General features: G+C 35.9%; 1 protein-coding gene across 7 annotated transcripts in view; it reads right to left on the bottom strand.

Moving 5' to 3' along the window:
- LOC101173166 (uncharacterized) overlaps positions 1-13,431 on the bottom strand; it is a 116,490-nt gene that overhangs the window by 20,652 nt on the left and 82,407 nt on the right. For all 7 annotated transcript variants that reach the window (XM_011484563.4, XM_078932382.1, XM_023963613.2 and 4 more), the window contains 11 exons: positions 12,065-12,133; positions 11,666-11,701; positions 11,469-11,513; positions 11,208-11,252; positions 9,148-9,189; positions 7,233-7,337; positions 4,608-4,661; positions 4,139-4,192; positions 2,157-2,210; positions 1,116-1,169; positions 563-607 (listed from right to left, as the gene is read on the bottom strand). In XM_011484563.4, the coding sequence (XP_011482865.1) occupies positions 563-607; positions 1,116-1,169; positions 2,157-2,210; positions 4,139-4,192; positions 4,608-4,661; positions 7,233-7,337; positions 9,148-9,189; positions 11,208-11,252; positions 11,469-11,513; positions 11,666-11,701; positions 12,065-12,133 (603 nt within the window). The remainder of the gene's footprint in view (positions 1-562; positions 608-1,115; positions 1,170-2,156; positions 2,211-4,138; positions 4,193-4,607; positions 4,662-7,232; positions 7,338-9,147; positions 9,190-11,207; positions 11,253-11,468; positions 11,514-11,665; positions 11,702-12,064; positions 12,134-13,431) is intronic.

Genomic DNA, 13,431 nt, shown 5'->3' with positions numbered 1-13,431 from the left:
CCTGAGCAACTTGGAAATTAAGCTAAAGGGTTTCTCAGAAATAAAGAAGAGTGATTTAAAAAGATTTCAGTATAAGAATGGGATTTTTCCGGCTTCTTAGGTGGTATTAGAAGATAAAATGGTGTTTTCCCATGATAGACTGGTCAAGGGAAGCTATTGTAAAAGTAGTTGTTGGAGTTCTAATTTAGAAGCACACAATGTCTGTGCCCTTTTCAGGCCATTAAGCCATCCCCTGTCCTCCCAGACTGCAGTTTATGAGACCAGGGTGTGGGCATGTGAGTGTGAGGAAGTGGGGGAGCACGGCCGGTTCAAGGGGACATCTGATGAATTATAGATTTGCCTTTGGAAGTGCTTACTCTCTTGCCTTCTAAAGGAACCAGGCAGAATGCAATGCCAACAAGGAAGTGACCACAGTTACTTCACATTCACATGTATTTTTTACCTAAATGTCCCGAAATAAAAGGAGCACAACAATTTTACTCCTGCAGACGGATGGGGAGGCAACAAATCTGAATGTTTTTGTGACACATTATTCCAGTCTGGCTCATGCTGAGGAACTTACCGGGGGTCCTGGAAGTCCTGGCTTGCCAGGAGGTCCTTCATTTCCCTGTCAAACACAAACCAGAGAAACGCTTAAATACGACTGCGTAAATACAAATGTTTGTCTGGCCTTGTTCCATGCTAATGTAATGCAGTGATATGGAACATCCGTGGCCAACCTCTCTAAAATGCTCTCACAGAGGCTTTCTGCTACACTTTGACGCACATGGCAATGGTAAAAATCTTTTCAGAAAAAAAAAAAAAAAAAAAAAAAAAAAAAAAATCTTTTCAGCGTTCTGAATAATATTTTGTCCTTGTCATCTTTAATTTACTGTAGGAACGGGAATGATTCAGCTTATTTTTTCTACAAAAATCTTCAGGATGACACAAAATTCTGGAAAAAAGGAATGCCTTACTGCTATGTGTATTCGCCTACTGATCTGTCTGTGCACAGACTTTACTCAAAAATGAGCAAACAAAGTTAAGAAGTTCAAAACATTGGAATGCATCATTTACACCGAGACTTAACAACACTACCTGCATTGTTAATAAAAACAAAGGGTAAATAAACTTACTTTTTCTCCTTTTGGTCCAGTTTGGCCAGTTGGTCCAGGTCTACCCATAAGCCCCTGAAACCAAAAAAAGGATCTAAACCTTATGCTGGTCACAAATACAACTGCCACCCCGAGATGGGAAAGCATTGGCAGATTCTTCATGATTAGTTGAAGTCCTTGGCGTGGTCGTGAATTTAGACGGCTGTAATCAGGTGGCTGTGAGGCGTCAGGCACGGATGATGTCATTATGCAATTGGGCGGCCACAGCCGGAATAGCTGGACAACAGCAGGTCTGATTGGACCATGCGTAAATGTCTCTGGACGGTGGCCGTCCATATCAAGTGCCACTGACTGCCCAAAGCCCAGGGCTATATAAAAAGTGGGACATGGTACACCATTCTGGGCAGCACCCAACCTCATCCAACAACTTCTTCTTGTGCGGGTTGCTCTTCTGCTATGAGTCGCTGTGGTGCTATCAATGCCATGATGGGTTTTGTGCAACATCAATGCCGTCTCCCAATTTATATGCAGGACCCACGGGGACCAGGATCACCATATTGACGTGCAGTCATCGCTGGACCCCCAGCCCATGTCAACAGCCCTTGTTTGAGTGCCTGCGCTGGTACTGTACGATTTTTGTAACAATCGGGTGGCCGTCTGAAATCAACCAATCATCAGATGGTTTTGGGGACCTTGAGATCCTCCTATAAGTCAATTATCATGCTGCTGCTTTCCTTCCACCCACCTGTCACTGGACTGCCACAGCACTACCTCAAAATGTGCCTGGGTGGCCACTGATCAATGTCAAAAAATCGGCATAACAGTTTTACTTTTTTTAAAACCTCTGCATTTTGAGATATGTGTCTGCAGTCATAAGCATATAATACTCATGCAAAATTTTAGAAAGGTACTCAAAATAAATTTACTTTATGGGAAGCTTCAGGACTATTGGTTACTAATTCAGAAAATAACAAAAAGTGAAACACTGAACAAAAACCTTCAAATTATGAAACTCTTTTAGACTCTATAAAAATAAAAACACATTAATAATAGACTTCTCACCGGAGATCCTGTTCGACCCGTTACACCAGGAAGTCCTGGTGCTCCTGGAGGCCCCTGGAAGAGACAGAGTGTGTGTGTGTGTGTGTATATATATATATATATATATATATATATATATATATATATATATATATATATATATATATATATATATATATATATATATATATATATATATATATATATATATATATATATATATATATATATATATATATATATATATATATATATATATATATATATATATATATATATATATATATATATATATATATATATATATATATATATATATATATATATATATATATATATATATATATATTTTTTTAAATAAATTTATATTTATTATTATTTTACAAAAAAGAAAGAAAAAACACATTTACAATACCGTTAAGTGCACTTCTTCCACCTCTTTTTCAAGTTACAAATCAAATTCTACATGACTTAAGTTAACAATAATTTTATTTAGTGAATTCAATATTACATGTGTGTTTACTTCTTTGTTCTAAGATTATAATGTGTAGTTTTACCTTCATGCATAATGTGTGTAATGTGTTTAATATTTGATTACCTTAGAATCCCTTTTTATTGCACTGATATGTTAACAAACAGAACAATTTCAGCTTCTTCTGAGAACCTTCAAAAACTAAATACATCAGTTTGGTTGGCAAATAAGACATGTTTTGGGAGAATTTTTTCTTTTTTTTTTAATAATGTGGGTTTGGCCAAAAAACATAAAATAAACAAAAAAAAAACAGTAGCAACAACTTTAAAAACAAATTTAGTAAAATTCATATACTATTAAAGAATTAACATAGTTGTCAAAGTAACGTTTGACTTAAACTTGACACTTCCAGAGAAAAAAAGCTAAGAAATTGTTTAAGTTTAGAGCTCAATCCAGTATCTCTTAAAGGATGCTTTCTCTGTTTTTCTGCACAGAAAAAAATATTTCCTTAAAACGATGAATTTTTTACATTACAAATAGAATAAGAGATAAAAATTTGGGTTCAAAATTAAACATTAGTCACAGTCAATATATCTGAAATATTTCCATCTATATTGGTGATACAGGCATTTTGCTGTGTTGATTGCTCCACAGCTCATTGCCCTTGAAGCAGATCCTGTAAACATGCAGATTATTGTGTGATTAATTGGGGTAGTCAGTCTTTTTAATAATCACAAATTAAATCAATGCTTTTACATAGAATTTTGGAGGATTCTAATTTATTCCTCAGGACCCCCATTTTAAAATATTCGCTGGTTCAGGAATGCTCAGGAAGACATTTTTTTCCAGTAAAGAAGATAATAAATCATTGAATTGCAATAATAGTCCATTTCCATCTTGCAATATTACACGTGGAACACGTGTACTAAATATAGACTGGAAACCCCTAAATGGGAAACACCCCTGTAGGTGGTGGAGAATGAGAGGGCAAAGATCCTGTGGGACTTCCAGATCCAGACTGATAGAATGGTAATGGTGAACCAACCAGACATTGTAGCGGTGGATAAAGAACAGATGAAAGCCGTTGTGGTGGATGTGGCAGTGCCAAGCGATGGGAACATCAGGAAGAAGGAACATGAGAAACTGGAAAAATACCAGGAACTCAGAAAAGAACTGGAGAAAGCATGGAAAGTGAAGGTGACAGTGGTGCCTGTGGTAACTGGAGCACTCAGGGCAGTAACCCCCAAGCTGGAGGAGTGGCTACAACAGATACCTGGAAAGACCTCAGACCTCTCAGTCCAGAAAAACATTTGTAAATCAAATCATCTAAAACTAATGACCATAGAAAAATAAGATAAATTAATATTTCAGATTTTATTAATTGGTATATCCTTTAAAAGGAAGTTAATCACAGCAGAAACGGTAAAGGAGATGTTGACTGAAAAATGAATTTCTCCAATCTCACATATCTTTCAAATGTAAATTAAACTACCAGATTATAATAGCTAGATTAAATGTCTAATTCACTGACCTCATCACCTTTCTCTCCTGAAGGGCCCGGGTAGCCTCTCTCTCCCTTTATTCCCTGCAGGAAAACAGAACCAGTGGGGTAAGCAGATGAGAATGTTTTTACCATAAAAAAAGCCTCAAACTAAAGGCTGATGTGTGTAAACTTCAAAATGTCTCTTCCAGCACACAACTTAAAACTGCCTTGCCTCGTTCACCATAGTGCAAGACTGTATCCATAGCAACTACTTTTGCAGAGAGCACCTAGTCCTCATAATGATCTGACTGCACAACATCTGTTTAGGCTTCCAGCAATGATTCAAAAGGTACATTTATGGAAAGGATTTTTCAGTGCAAGTCTCCATTTAAAAGATTTAATATGCATCCCAAACAAACTATATTATTCAACGTTCTTATTAATTTGACATATTCTTTGACACATGCTTGCCACACTGAGAAGCTAGATTGTACAGTTTGACCGTTTCTCTACTCGCCTTTGGGCCTTCTTTCCCAGGGTTACCCATCGGTCCCCGAACACCTGGATCTCCCTGTTTTAATGAAACAGACAACAAAATAATAATATAATACACTTTAAATGACAATTTAAATTCTGAACTGTTTAAACAGTTTGGGATTTCAAGTTTAATTTACAATGTTTCTTTCTTTTAAGCAAATTTACTTTTAAAAATATTTGGGCACAATCCACCTGGTCCGCTCATTGTAATCTATTAACCACTTTTCAAGACTTTCATTCAGGGGACACCGACAGTTCTTTGATCCCGCTGCTGTGATTTCTTTCATCAGGTAACAAATTGGTTTTATAGGTTTCTCGTGTTCAGACGAGCCTGACAATCTTGTTGTGGTTGACCTATCAGTGCCGGTTTAACTTGATTCAACACTGTTGGGCCAAAACCGCAATATTGCAAACATTTTAAGAAGAGAGAAGTTGCTTACTTAGTGCCAAGCTTATCATTATTCTAGCAAAGCTGTATGTCATCTGCAAATTAAGCAAAATATCAATTTAATTTGCTAGATTCTACTGGTACATGAGATCAATCCACAACTTAAATATAAGATCTGGTTATTTACGTATCTAATTTTATTGTTTCCAATGACTTCTTGAATGTAAGGCTTCAGGCGTGACCTTGCTATTAAGACATCCGTACTTTCAGCCCTGCTCATGACCCACCTTCAACATAGACTCAAAACAAGCCAGAAATGATGCAGTTTCTCTGACTTACTTGACTTTTTCTTTCAAGTTTCAGTTGCTTTGTTTGTAAATTTGTGCAAACATATGTGGATCATTGGGGGAATGTTTTTTTTTTTTTTTAATAGTAGATAGATTGGTAGATTTACAGATGGATTCAACAAAATCTAAACTCACTTTGTCCCACACGATTGGCTATTTTTGGCACATTGTTGGGTTGGGCGGTGTAAATTAAGGTCAGTGAGCCCGCCCTACTTCATGCCTCATTTTCTTCATGCACTGTGTAAGAATATTTTTTAAGTACAATCAATAAGCACTCCGTTTTGTTAGTTGATAAATAATCTGCACTTGATCTGATAAGGACTAAATCACGCCAACTATGCAAAAACCATTTATGTGTAAAGGAAATAAGTCAATAGAAGTGGGATTATACCAATTTGCATCCTCCCACTTCCTTCTACGTAACAGATCAAGCTCTACTTGACTTGACTTGATAATTTTTATATTTATTGAATCTAATGTGACTTGTGTGTCACGCAAAGAAGTCTATTTATGAAAATAAATAATTATATTGTCAGGAAGATGGCATCAGCTTCTGGCATCTTTGTTCACTTCTCTTTATTTTCTTGTAATTGTATTGCTTTCTTTCTAAAATAGGATCCTGGTTTTGTAATTTTGTATCAAATCGAATCAAATCAAACTTTATTTTTAAAATAGCACTTCTCATGCATTTTGTGCAGCTCGAAGCGCTTTAACTTTAAAAACAGAAAACACACAATATTACAGTAAAAACCCAACCCACCCTTCACCCTTCCTACTCCCCTCCATTAAAACATATGACCCATGGCCCCCACGTACAAAGAAAAATGACTATGTAACTTTAAATAAATAAATAAATAAATAAATAAATAAATAAATAAATAAATAAATAAGCAAACAAACAAACAAGTATGGCTTGGCTCTGCTGTGAGGAAACAGTATTTGGGAATCCTTTCATACCAGGAGCCAGCTTGGCCATTGGAACAGCGCCCACCCAGACCGGGACAACACCGGGGTCCACTTCACAGCCGTGAAGCTGCAAAATTAGACCCCAGCTTCCCCAGCAAGGGCGACAACTGCAGCAACAACCGCTGACCAAGCCGGCAAGCCTTGGAGGAAAAGATCCCCACAAGAAACACTGGGGCTAAAATCATGATGAGATACTAAAATTAAAAACATAAGATGTATATAAAAACATAAAATTGAGAATAATATGAATAAATGAAAATAAATACATAAAATAGGCTATACTAAAACTAATAGAATAAATTAGCAGTTAAAATCAACTAAAAGCTAAATTAAAAAGGTGGGTCTTGAGCCTCTTCTTTGTATTGTATTATTCTATTATTAATCCTTGAAATAAACCACCAAATTAAATCAAATCAAATCAGAATCATTTATGTGAGGTTAGGGATTGTACGGTGCTACCATATGCGAGTTTAAATGACTGAATACTTTTGTGGTTGTTTACAAACATGCTGGGTTTTTAAAAACCATACAGGAAGCTTTTATTATCACTTCAGTAATTAGGGAAAAGCCACCTGAAAATACTCTGGTATCTCCCTGTAGCTTTTTCATTTACTTTTTATTTTTAGTCAATGGCTAAATGCTGCTGAGAAACATTTAGGAAAGAAATTCATCAACTTTTCTTCCATAACTTTTGCAGCAGTCTCCGTGACTTCTTTTGAGTCTAAAAAAGATCATAGCCAAAGTAGCCAACAGTTCCAACTGAAAACTTATTTTTCATTTTCAACACACTCTCATCTGAAAATTATATTTTATTCACATGTCTAATTAAAGTAATATCCATACCTTACTTGGTCTAATAGGCTATAGTGTTGAGCAACACATTACATGTCTAAACGAAATGCACCTTCTCCCCAACCAAGCCTTCTGCTCCTTGCTCTCCAGGGGACCCCTTCTCTCCCTTCAGCCCAGGCAGTCCAGGGACTCTCGTCTGGCACACACTGCAGGCGTTCTGCCAGAGCAAGAACAGCAAGAAAAGAAAAAAAAAATGGCAGCACTGATAAGATTTCATCAAGCTGGGCTGGCTCGCTGCTTTTTCACCCTTTATTATGTCACATCCCCAGGGTGGGAGACAAGACCTCAACTGACACAAAATGTTCCTTGAATGTACGCCGAGCAGAAACAACGTGAACCCAGCCTTGGTTCCTTCCAGTGTGTGTCTCTTCTAAATGAGGAGTGAACTTTGTCAGACCCATTGACTGTGACATTTAAGTGAGAATCTTAAATATCATCATCCCTGATCTAGTCTAGATACAGGCAACACCAGAAAACTAGGAGGAGCATCAGGTTTGCTAAAGACAAATGAAAGAATAATAATAAAAATCATATAAAAGATCTCAAATGCATGTTTGCTTTGTTTATTTGTGCTTTCTTCGACATCTTTCCAGTAATGATTAGAGTTTTATTATAAATTTGACTGAAAGTGTTAAACAAAAGCTAAATTGAGATGATTGGATTAATAAATCAGCCAAAAATGTTAGATGACTAATTATTTAAGTAGGGATATTTATCTTTATCTTTCAATGATTAACCTGTAGATTAACTCACAATAAATGTAAAAGGTTAGTAGAATGAATTAAAGGCAGGTGTATTAAACTTTTCATCCTGTGTGAACTACAATCAGCAATTTTTATGTAGAACGATCTTCTTTAATAAAATAAATAAATGTTAATTTAGCATTTATAATGCAGATTAATGAACAATTATTGAAACATGAATTTTTTCTATTTTATTCTAAATTCCAAAAAGATTACAATGAGTCTCAGTATAGGAAGTTGATCTTACATGTTTTAATCTGTGTGAGAAATTAATGTACCCTAATGTGTACAAGAGACTAGACATATAACGCAAAGCAGAGATGTGAAGTTACGAGACCCAGTTGGAACAAGATAAGGATTTGTTAAGATTAACACACCAGTGAGCCTCCTTTGTTAAGGGCTAAGTGATAAGAAAATCCAGATAAGGAACATAATCTGCAGTTAAGTTAAAGGTTTTCACAAATACACTCCTAAAAATACTACTTTGTTCTTTTATTTTTGCTGACAAGCAAACACAATAGAACAGACCAAAATAACATATTTGTTTGCCTTTTTGTGTGTGTTAATGACCAGATTTTCTTCCTAAAATGCTCTCCAGAATTCTTCAGACTGAGATGGTTTTTGCAACAGCGGTGATGCTGTTGGAGGCACTTCTGCTAATTTCCCTATGAGCCTTTGTGTATTTAAACCTGCAAGTCATCATTTTAACCTCTGAATCTGAAACTTTACTGCTCATTTTTGTAGTTCTTAGTTTCTTTTCTTGTTTTTTTTACTTCTCTTTGGCATTACTTTCACTAACTAGTTCATGTTGACCTTGTGTTGCTTTCTAAACAACACAGGCCTTTTGTTTAATAACTAAATGGTAATGTGTTATTAAAAACACTTAATGGGTTAAAGTTTTATTTTATTTTTGCATGCTTGTGTAGAACTTCTTGATTCTAGATTTTGAGATCTTATTATAAGATTTCTTGTGAAGTAAAAAGTGATTTTTTTCTTGCGATAATGTTCTCATTTTGCAATGTGGAAGTTGAGAAATGTAGCTTCAATGCACAGAAGCTACAATCAACTTGCTGAGTGCTGTTGAGAGGAGAGGACAAAAATCCTCTACACTTACAGATTTTCGTGTTTGGTTATTTATCTGGATTTTTTCCCCCCACTTTTTCTCACATTCTTTCAGTGTAATCACTCACTGCTATGAAATAACTGAGTTGGGGCATAAGGTACCTTAAGTAAAGCTCCCATGTCTTTAGCAATAGGCAAGGCGACCTGTGAAAGAAAAAAGTAAAAATGTTTAGTAAATGATTCATGTTTTCTACTATACTGTGTGTTTGTTTGGTGCAGCCTTTCTAACAAAAGCTTAGGCCTTGGTCACACATATCTGTACGGGGGTTGACCTGTACAGGTCAACTGTACGGGTCAACCGTACAGGTCAACCAGCATAGAGGGTCGTAAAGAGGCCCTCTGTGGAAATACCTGTTTTCCCAATTCTTGGACTGCAAACAGTCATGTCCAAAGTCCGGGCTGGTGGCCAAATATTCAAATTTTCACTGGTCCACAGGCTTTCGTCTTAAAATCAATAAAATGTGGCCCCGTGCACTTTCAAAGCACCACGACTTCTTGCTTGTGATTGGCTAAACTTCAGAGTCTCAAGGGCCAAACAAATAGAACAGATTCACTGGTTTCTGTGATCAAAACCACAATACTTCTGGATAAGACAAGCCTTTGTCTCATTTTCCTGTTCACTGGATTTCTACTTGAGTTTGCAAGGAGCATTTAATCATGAATAATACAAATGTTTCACATGTTGACAGATTTACTGTTGAAATAAATTTTCTTCCAAATAGACTTATTTTTTTCTTTAATAAGATATGGGAGTAAAGATATGAAAATTACTGCAATTTGGGTTACAAAATTATATATGGTTCTGGTTTATGTGAAGAAATGAAAAGTATCTCATTGCAAAACGGGTTGTTAAATAGTTCGTTTGCACTTACTATGAGGGTTTAATGCAGAGGTGCTCATTACGTCATGATCGACCAGACGACAAATCTATCTCCTCTCAAAGATTTGTGTTCTCTTACTGTGTATTTTTTGAGTACACAAACAGTATTTTTAAGTGAAGATGTAGTAGTTGTCAACTTTGAAGTTGAATTAAGTGACTTTGGTCCATAATTCCAGGCCTTGACTAGTATATCCTTGTTCTACAGGTCCTCCGCTGTCATCTCACAGACATTGGTGTACTTCTACTGTGTAGTTTTTATTTTATTTTTTAGTACGAAAACATATACTTTTAGACAAAAAATACTGCATAAGTTCTAAGTTGAATTTAAAGTGACTTTGGTGCACATATATACAGCCCTTTATATATACATATATACATATATATACACAGTATATACATATATACAGTATATAGGTAGATATTTGGAGCTTGTCCTCTCCAAAGTAGCTCACATGCCAAAAAAGTGTGGGCACCCCTGGTTTAAAGAATGCAGGCTGATCGGTTGGGTTTCACACATTGTCACCAAACCAAATCTGGCCCTCTTAGCAAATTTGCATGCTTTTTGAAAAATCCTTTTTCAACAAAGTGCTGTCTTCCTTGTCCTGATTATTTGTCAAACAATTTCCTCTGTCCACTGTACAAAATGAAATCAGTTTGCCACATTTACATAAATCTTTTATCACAAGCAGATTTCCATTCCATAAAACTGGACTTATTTTCTATAAAAGTTTGAACTTAAAGAGTTTAAACAAGAGAGAAAAGTGCGTCTGATAAAAGGGTTTACAGTGTCTCGTGAGGGGTTTTACAGCCTTAAAACATCTGTAATCCTGCTACGCGGATCTCATCTATATCAGGTTATTTTTATGACGTAAACCCAGAGATAAATGAGGGAACTCATTTATTTTGAAAATTTTTTCTCTAACTGGGCCTGGTGTGTATTTTCAAGCATGTTTAAAAAGTTTACTAAAAGCTTTAATAGATGAGCAGCAGTCCCCATATGGTTCCCAGACTGCAGCTATCATAACTCCAACAAATGTTGCAAGGTGGAAATGCACAAAGAGACAAGAAGAACAGGAAAGCATGTGCTGCCAGCTGGGTGCTGCCAGTTTACAATAAGCTGCAGCATTTTACTGTAAGTGATGTTGTTGGGAAACAGTAGGACTAGTCGCTAATTAACGCAAACTTGCTCTGAGTATTGACTACAAGAGGATCCCTCTGTGGTTCTCGTTGCTGATTAGCGAAGCAAAACCACGCAGAACAGAAATGACATTTTCTTACTTACAGGTTCTCCTGGAGGTCCAGGAGGGCCTGTTCTTCCAGGGGGGCCCTTAAATTGATACAAGGAAGGAAATGAGCAGCTCTGCCACTTGTAATGTCATTCAAATATGCAAGGTTACACGTTTTTACATCCATCTCAGCTGGTGGGGGATCTGTGATAAATAATACTGGAGCACTCACAGTAGGAAGATCTCCTTTCAATGTTATCAGTTATGCTTCATTTGCTTGGAAATGAATAAGTCAAAGGTAGATTGAGCCCACTTACTTCTTTCCCTGGAGGTCCAGTTAAGCCTGGTGGTCCTCGAGGACCCTGAAAATCATCCAGACCAATGTCTAACTCTGTTTTTTTAACACAATCAGATTATTATTTGATTGTAATTGGACACTTGTCGCATTATTCTTCATCATCTTACATTTTCTTCTGTTATTGTTATTTTGTGAGTCTAAGAAATGTCCACAGACCTCAATTCCTGGCTTGCCAGGGGCTCCCATGGGACCCTACAAACACATCACACATCTTGTTAACACCATCTGCCCTCTAGCACCTGGAGCCACTATAGGAATTGTGTTAGTCACCTTTTTGCTCTATTGATTTTCTTTGTCTGCAGCTATCCTGCTTTTCAAAAATGAACACGGACTCACTCGCAGTCAAATCCGTGTGGTCAAATTATAGTCTGTTAGATTGTATATGAGGGAGGTGAAACTGCAGTACCTGGCAGTAATGACCAGAGATTTCATCTCACAATGCATCTAATGACCACTTATCTCGATATTGTTGCAGTGTCTGTGTCAGAATGTGAAGTTTATGGGGCTTTGAAGTGAAGGATGAATGAGGATCCATCAACAGGACGCCATACTTACAATGATGCTCTCACCAGGTTCACCCTTCTCTCCATGTTCGCCCGGTAATCCTGGCATGCCTCTTTCCCCCTGGAATGAACAAAAAGGAAAGTAAACGCATTACATGATGGGGCTACTGTGCAAAAATTCACGTCATCAAAATTTCGTAATTATTTTACTGCATTTTGTCTTTCCCTATGTGCTGCATTTAGGTCTCATTTTGATCGTATTTATCCCAAATGAAAGCGTTATCAGTCATATTGGTCATCAAGTATCAATATATGTTTTAAAAGTTAAATATAAACTAATTAATGTTTAAGTATAACATTTACATCCATGTTTATATTCAACTTATATGTTTATCTTTTAGTTTTTCTGGAAGTTTTTTTCACCCATAATTCAAAACAAATTCAACATTGAATTGTAAATTGAATTATGGTATCAAAAATCCATGACAATTTGAAATGCAAATATTTAGCTGTTTTCATTTTTTTATTTGGAAGATTGACTTTAATTTTTCATATTGACTTAAAAATGGCAAAATGTATTTTCATTTTGCATGGTAAAATTGCTAATTGAATTGTCAATTGAGAATGGTATGTTACTTTAAATTATGGGTGAAAAAACCTCCATACGGTTTACATTTAACATTTATAGTCACATTTCTATTTTAGCTTTACATGTAGTTTAACCTTTAACATTTTTACATTTATATTTAGTGTTGATATTTGAGGTTGACATTTGTATTTAAATTTAACATTCATATTTAGGATTTAGATATATATTCAGATTAACCCATTACATTCATTGTTTATAACTTCACATTTGACATTTATATTAACATTTAAATTTAAAATTAATCTTTAATATGTAGATATTTATTTGGCATCTAAAAGATCATGTCTTCAAGTGACACATAACCCGGTATTTGGAATAAATTCCTCTTGAAATGTGACATAAATGCAGTACATACAGAAATAAATGTCTACATGTGGTAAAATTGTCAAGTCATTTCAGTAAGGGTTATTTTTTACATTTGGCGCCCCATACTGCTGCAGTGGTTTTGATGCTCACACCTTAAAATCCTTTTCCTCCTTTTGTTCTGCTATTTAGTTGTTTCAAGAAGAAAAACACACATCCTAAAGGCCAGCAACGTTAGGATGATTATCCTTCGTACCTAAGCTCCATTGTAAGCAAAGATTTAAGTTTGATTTCATTTCAGTCAAACTTTATTAAAACCCACGCTATCTTTTATGCTTTCAGCAGCATGACAGAGGCACCTAAAACCTCTGGTAATGGAGAGGAGTTCAAAAATGTTGGAAAAAGAAGCAGCCCATTTGCCATTTACAGTAAACAGTGTGGGTGGAAATGATGTAAGTGGATTTGAC

The sequence above is a fragment of the Oryzias latipes genome, chromosome 15, assembly GCF_053564925.1.
Source record: "Oryzias latipes strain Hd-rR chromosome 15, Olatipes_Hd-rR_3.1".
NCBI lineage: Eukaryota > Metazoa > Chordata > Actinopteri > Beloniformes > Adrianichthyidae > Oryzias > Oryzias latipes.
Note: the sequence above shows the minus strand (reverse complement) of the source record. Positions and strands in the feature narration are given on the sequence as shown.